Source organism: Alligator sinensis, unplaced genomic scaffold (genome assembly GCF_000455745.1).
Source record: "Alligator sinensis unplaced genomic scaffold, ASM45574v1 scaffold1334_1, whole genome shotgun sequence".
Lineage (NCBI taxonomy): Eukaryota > Metazoa > Chordata > Crocodylia > Alligatoridae > Alligator > Alligator sinensis.
In genome coordinates, this window is record NW_005842872.1 from 164,460 (window position 1) to 171,817 (window position 7,358).

Below are 7,358 nucleotides of genomic sequence, written 5' to 3' on the forward strand. Positions count from 1 at the left end.
TTGCTCCGAGAGCCCGCGGCAACCCGGGGGACCCTCAGCGAAGAGCCAAGGGGAAGACCGGGGTGACTCGGGGGCCGGGTCATTGTAACTGGTGTCGGGGTCGTGTCCAGAGCGCTGCAAGGGGCTAGGAAATACCCGGGCCAGAGGGGCGGCGTTGGGGGGGAGTTACGCTAACCGGACAGGGCAGCACGGGGATGTGAGATTCCCAGGGGATGTTTAATTTGGAAAAGGCTGCAAGTGTCATGGGGCATGACAACCGGCGGGCGTTTGCTCCGGTGCCTCGGTTTTCGGGGCAGGCGGTGCCGGGGAGGAGGCAGTGGCGCCAGAGGCTGGGCCTCAAGCCCTGGCCGTCCCCGTGCATCCCCCAGTTCCTGCAGGACACCCTGGACGCCTTGTTCTCGATCATGATGGAGTATGCGGAGACCGACATCTATGACACGCTCGTCTTCGATGCCCTTGTAAGTGAGCCCGTTCCCTCTTCCCAGCCCCTGGCATGGGGGCCGCCACCCCCAACCCCCCCACGGCCAAGCTCCTTCGCTCCCCGGGCTCCCCCGGCTTTGCCGTTGCTCGGGGAGGCCGAGCTTGGCTTCCCTGCACCGCAGCCATCTCTGGTCCAACCGGGGGGCCAGCGGGAGCATCCAAAAGATGCTCCTCAAAGTGGGATGGATCGCGGATCAGGAGGAGAGACCCAGGCAGCTCTTGAGATACCCGGGCAGGGCCTCTGGAGCCATCCAGCCGTGGCCCTTCCAGGTCTGCTCATCTCAGGGTGCGCGCCTCGCTGCCCCCCTGCACCCGAGGGCTGTCCACATTGCTCGGTACGGAGGGCTGTCCCCTCCAAGCCAGCGCTGGCCCTAAGGCCTTAGCGCGGCGCGGGGGGGAGAGCATCTCGGGGAGCAGCGGGATGACGATCTGGATCTGCAGGACGCCCCTCCTGCGCCAGTGCAGACCCCAGGACACCGCTGCGCTGAGGCCGGATTGCCCCTGACGTCTGCCTCGGTTTCCCCGGCAGGTTTTCATCGTGGGGCTCATTGCTGACAGGAAGTTCCACCACTTCAATGCCGTCCTGGAGGCCTACATCCGGCAGCACTTCAGCGCCACGCTGGCCTACAAGTACGCACACACGTGGCTACGGGGTGGGCGCGTGTGGAGTCTGCCCGTGTCAGTCGGGGTGTTTCCTCGGTGCATGGGGCTGGGGGTGTTTATCTGTGAACTCCCGGCACAAACGTAATGGCACAAATGTAACGGCCTCCACAAGCGCCAGGTCGCGGTACTGCCCTCTCTCCGGCGGCCGCGGGCCAGGACCTGCAGCTCTGCACGAAGCATGGCTGGCGCGAGGCTGGCCGTGCGGGGAGCCTGTTTGCGGCTCCTCCCTTCGGGGTCTGGCACCGGAGAGCTGTGGGGGTGGCTCTGCAGTGCCCCTTACACCAGGACGTCGAGAGCCCCCCTGCAGCCCCGGCTGTGCCCGGGGGGCTGGGTTTAAGCGCCCCACGTGCCTCCCAGCCCCTCTTCCCACCTTTCTTTCTCCACCTGGCAGGAAGCTGATCTCCGTGCTCACGCAGTACGTGGACGCAGCTGGCCGAGGGGAGCCCTGCGACCCGCTCATGCTCACGTTCAAAGCCCTGGAATACGTCTTCAAGTTTGTCGTGCGATCCAGGCAGCTCTACGCTCAGTAAGTGCCGCGGGTGCTTGCACCAGCCTCCGCGGGAATGCAGCCGCCTGCGTGCATGGCATGTTTCGGGGCACGCCGCAGCCTCTGCCCGTACCAGTGCCTGCTTGACCGAGTCCGGCCACCTCTGCTTCTGCCTCCCCGCGGGCTGCGGCTGGAGGGTGTGGATGCCACCAAGGCGGGGGGCAGGCAGGGCAGCTCCTTCCCCTCGCATCCTCTGCAGCAGCTTCGTGCTCGGGGGCGGCTGTGGCACCCCGGTAGCCACGTGGTTCCTGCCCCGGCTCTACGCTCGGGGAGCCCTCTCCCCTCCTGGGCTCACCTGCCGCTGTCTTTGGTGTTAAACTTAATTCGGAGGGAGGCTGCAGGAGGTCTTTGAGCGAGACGTTCCTGTGTCGGGCTTCAGCTTTCTTGGCTTTTGCCCCTTTCCTTTTGCCGGGCCCTTCAGCTCCAGCTCACCCACTGAACTGCGCTTTGGGGTCCCAGCTTCCTGCCGCTGCCCCTCTCGGGCGCTGGGCTCTCCGGCCTCAGTCCTTGCCTTTCTCGGGCTTCAGGCCTTATGGCCCCTAAATCCAGTCCTGCCTACCTGGGCTCTGGGTCCACTGGCCTTGCCCTGGGGACCCCTGACCCCTAGCCAAGCCATGCCCTGAGCCTGCCCCTACCATATGCCCCTAGGGCACTAATGGGACCTCCAAGCCACCCCTTCGTCCCAATCCCAAGCCAACAGGATAATGTAAAATGCAAATGTCATGCAACCATTTAACAAACGTGCTCCCTTCTGGGCAAACGAACAGCAGCAAAAGGGGAAACCGCCACTGCCACTTTGCAAGGGAAAAGCGCCCTTTCCCCTGTGCTGGTCCCAAGGCGGCTCAGCGGTGCATCGGGCTTCCCCGGCTGGAGCTCCTTACCCCGCAGCTCGCAGGGCCGAGCCGCCGTGCTCTGGCTCTGATCAGGGTTGATATGTGCAAAGCCCTGGCCCCTTCCAGGCACCTGCCCTCAGCTGACCGGCTCACAGGGATGTTTATTAATCCTTTGCGCCGTCCACAAAACCCCTGCCCTAAAAGGGGCCCTTTTGCATCCCCGTAGAAGGGAACAGGTGCCCTGTCGCACCTCCTGCAGACCCCCGGGACGTCCCCGCTGCTGCTCGGGTGGGGGCTCCCGGAGACAGGCAGATGCATCGACCTCTGGTGGAGTTTGTGATGTTTCTGGGAAGACGGTTCTCCAGCTACCGTCTCCCCAGAGAACTCCAGACGGGAGCAAAAAGCCGGTCCTCTCCGAGGACATCCCGACTGCCCAAAGCAACCCCTGAGACGAGGCCGTTCCTTTCTCTGGGGCAGGCCCACGGGCCGGGCGTTGGCAGGCCGGCTGGATCAAGCAACAAGTACGTTGGCATCCGTGTGCAGTGCACGCTGTAGAGACGTCCCGACTAGACCAGTGCCTGGGCCCGTGCCAGTCTTTGTCCGCACATGCATGTGCACGGGCACACGCTCCTGTCCGGGGCAGATGGCACGCATTCATACAAGCAGAGGGAGGACTCTCCGGTTGAACAATGACCGTGTGCTCGGGTTTGCTCGTGTTTTGCATGGTGAAGTGTTGCCATCTTTCCCTCTCTTGGGGAATGTGAGAGAGGAACGGGGAATCCAGCTACTCTTGAAAGACTGGAAGGACCCGGCTCCCACGCCCTTATTGCCATGGGGTTGGCATGGGCAGTCAGGAGTTCAGTGTCTCCCACCGTGGGGTATTTTCACTTGGAAGAGTGGACTCCTGACTCGACAGGCCTTTCGTAAGTCAAGTCCAGGCAGATCTCGTTCAGCCCCTTTGCTCCTTCCCCTGGACATGAAACAGCTTAGGCATCATCATACTGAGGAGAAGAAGTGAGGCTGAATTATAAAGCGACGCCTCACTCCCGACGGACTGCAGAGGGTCGGAGCAAGCAGGACTCCCGTGGGCGGACGGACTGACACCGGGGTGTCTGTCCAGCTTGCAGAACGGGCAAGGCAGCGGGACAGAAACCTGCGTTGCCCGGGTCTGCGAGGCTGTGGCGGCCGGGCTCTAATGCACTTAGCGCTGCCATGTGAAACGTTTGTTCCAGAAAGTCGACACTAATCAGCGTCCTCACGAAAGTCGACTTATGGTCCTGGTCCTTGTCCGATACAGGAGAAAAGAAGAAAGGTCATGCAGGAGGTCTGGAAACACATCTTCCTTTGCAGAACAAGGAGGCCGCGGGAGAGACGCCAGGGACCGGGGGACTCTCCATTCTCCATTGGAGGTGTCAGGGAGAGGCTGGACGGGCGCTGCGGGGGGTGATCCAGGCACAGCGATGCCCGTGCTCTGCTGTGGGGGTGTCGCAGGTGTCTGGGCTGTGCTGGTTGCCCCTTCTCCCCTTCCTGCTCCATGTGTCGCGGGGTTTGAAGCCTCCCCCCGAGGTGCTGGTGCTGCTGCAGCCCGGGATGGGGATGGGGATGGGGCTGGGCTGTGCCAATGCTCCTGCTGCACCGACCCCGCAGGGTCCCGGCTGGAGGGTCTTGCCCCCGCGCTCTGGCTCAGCCCCACGCTGCCCTGGGGCAGGGAGGGAGGCCTGGGGTCTCTGGAGTGTATATTAACCCCTTTGCAGGAGCGGGACCTCGGGTACTGTGGTCCCCTGCTTTCCCTGTGGCAGGTTTGGGTGCGAGTCTTCTGTTGTGCCAGGGTTGATGCTGGTGCTCGTCTTACATAGCGTTTAGGTGAAGAGTTTGTCTGGGCTGGTTTGGACGGGGCCGATCCTGCCTCGGGCAGGGGCTGGACTGGATGTGACGCCGCAGGTCCCTGCCCGCCCCGCGGCTCTGGGACGCTGCGATTGTGAAGCAGGGCTCTGCCACAACGGAATAAGTTATCTGAGAGGCTGTTTTCCCACCTCAGAAACATCCTGGCTTTGCACACGGATGGCGGTCCTCTCGCCTCCCACTCTGCCCATTAATGTTTGCTCTGGTAAACCCTCCAGTCTCTTCCAAGACCCCGAGAGGGGACTTCAGTCCAGGCTCCGGGGTTAAGACTGAGCTCTTTTGCACCTAGTTGAGGAATCGACTTCTTTTTTAGGTGTGAAAGAGAGAGCGTATTCTCCCCAGGACTGCAACCCTTCTTGAGAACAGCATGAATTGTATTGGCATTTTCAATAAATCCATGAATTCTTTGGAGTTAAAATTAATTTAAAAGTTCTCTGTTTGGAAGTGTAGAAAGTTTAGGCTTCTTGTTGTCTCAGCAAAGTGAACAGTGGCATTGCACCAACTTCTCATATAGCTGGGATGAATTGAATTCTTGTGCATCAGCTATACTTTGAAGAAATGAGGTTGTAATTAAACTAAAGGATTGCAGATTGCTGGATCTAATTTCTTATCAATGCCACAGACAGAATCAGGTCAGCAGCTCAAGTCATTCTTGAGAACAGCCCTTGTCCCTTCAGAGGTTGCCCCTATGCCCAGCTCCCGTGCGATGATTGGACTGGTTACGGTGAATCATTGGTAGGAGACGGACCGGACGTGCCCGGCTTTCTCGTGGGCGATCGCTTGACCCAGCTGTTGCTGCCCTTTGCGCGGCTCCATAGCTGCATCCTGGCTTGGGCATCCACATCTGCACAGCTTTTGCCGCTGCCAAGGGAGGGGGTCCTGGGAACAGCAAGACACTGCCCTGCAGGGCCCATCCCCGCGCACAACTCCAGTCTCTCTAATGCAGCACTCCCAAGCAGGGGGTCAAAGGCTGATTAGTGACCAGGTCTGCCATATACATGGGCCACTTGCTGTTCAAGGCAGCTCAGCAGTAAATGAGCCTAACGATGTGAAGCGAGAAGTGTGCTCTGGCTGCTTTGTGGTATTGCGGCGTATGCACTTACAGCGTTAAAAACTCCTTTGGTAAGAGAGATCTGCCGGTCATGAAGAGGTGGCACGGTCGTGGGTCTCCTTGTGTTGCTTTTTTCATAGTGACGTGTGACATTTTAAATAATTCTTTTAAAATGAGTGTTCTCAGGCAAAGCTGCAGTAGATGGGGTTAAACTTCATTTTCTTAATGGCAGCTGCATCTAATTATTGTGTGAAGTCACTGATGACACAGAAAAGAGTTCAGGTTGTTTGTGTTACTTAATCGTGGATGTCTTGCTGTAACGTGCTTGGACTTCGTTGCATTTTGACCTTGACTCTGAATTCCCAGTGTTTTGGGAATCGTCCCAACTGCTCTGGAATGACTTTTTTCACCCTCGAGCTATAAAATCACAGAAATCATGGAGGAGCGGGGCTGGCAGGGACCTGCGGAGGTCACATCCAGTCCAACCCTGCCCGAGGCGGGATCAGCCCTGTCCAAACCAGCCCAGACAAATCCATAATCTGACCTCTTAATAAGACTACCGTCAGCTCTGACACGACACAAGATATAACACCCAAACGTGCCACAGGGAAAGTAGGGGGACCGTGGCAGCCAACGTCTTGCTTCTTTAAAAGGTTGGCAATATACGCCCAAGACATCCCAGGTAGAGGCCATGCCCCCAACTACAGAGGAAAGCAAACCCCCCTCCTCCCCCGTCTGGAGCAGTCTGAGCAGGGGGGCAATCCCTTCCTACCCCCAGTGCAGCGTGGGGGAGCGCGGGGGCAAGACCCTCCAGCCGGGACCCTGCGGGGTCGGTGCAGCAGGAGCGTTGGCACAGCCCAGCCCCAGCCCCAGCCCCAGCCAGGGCTGCAGCAGCACCAGCGCCTCTGGGGTGTCTTAAAAAAACCCACAACAAAACACTCCAAAAGATACTTCCTCTCATTTTAACATAGTTTTCCCCACAAGAAAATATTATTTTTATGGGAGAAAACGAGGCACGAACTCCTGATGTGAGCAAAGCGTGACCCCCGGGCCAGATGGGTGCTGCTGCCGGAAGGCAGGAGGGGGAGATGGTGTCCAAGGTGTAGGACTAGAGCAGGAGCCCCCCCGGTTGGGATGTGAAGCAAGCCCGTGGTATGGGACGGTGTGAGATGGAGAGCGCTACGTCATTTGTTTTGATCTTTGTATGAAAGGAGGGTTGGAAAGTGGGGGGGACTTTGCAGCGTCCGGGGGAGCCTGCATGGTGTTGTACCGACCGCCTTGTCCCCAGTGCATATAGATTTCATAGATTTCATAGACATCAGGGCTGGAAGGGACCTCGGAAGATCATCGAGTCCAGCCCCGTCAGCTGGGGCCATAGGATCCCAGCAAGATAAGCATCCAGTTTCATCTTGAAGGTGTTCAATGAAGGCGCTTGAACCACCTCCGGTGGCAGGCTGTTCCAGACCTTGGGGGCTCGGACAGTAAAGAAATTCTTCCTTATGTCCAGCCTGAAACGATCTTGAAGTAGTTTGTGACCATTCAACCTCGTCATCCCTTGGGGCGCTCTGGTGAACAAACGTTCCCCCAGATGCTGGTGGTCACCCCTGATAAACTTGTAGGTGGCCATCAGATCACCCCTGAGCCTGCGCTTTTCCAGGCTAAAGAGCCCCAGGGCTCTCAGCCTGTCATCGTAGGGTCTGCTTCCCTGACCTCTGAGCATGCGCGTGGCTCTTCTCTGGACTCTCTCAAGCTTCTCCACATCCTTTTTGAATTGTGGAGCCCAAAACTGGACACAGTACTCCAGCTCCGGCCTCACTAAGGCCGAGTACAGGGGGAGAATGACGTCCCGGGATTTGCTTGAGAAGCATCTATGGATGAAAGC

General features: G+C 58.8%; 1 protein-coding gene across 1 annotated transcript in view; it reads left to right on the forward strand.

The window, feature by feature from the left end:
• LOC102377683 (dedicator of cytokinesis protein 2-like) overlaps positions 1–7,358 on the forward strand; it is a 117,457-nt gene that overhangs the window by 25,631 nt on the left and 84,468 nt on the right. Inside the window, exons 20-22 of the mRNA XM_025191920.1 lie at positions 369–458; positions 1,010–1,110; positions 1,535–1,669. Coding sequence (XP_025047705.1) covers positions 369–458; positions 1,010–1,110; positions 1,535–1,669 — 326 coding nt within the window. The remainder of the gene's footprint in view (positions 1–368; positions 459–1,009; positions 1,111–1,534; positions 1,670–7,358) is intronic.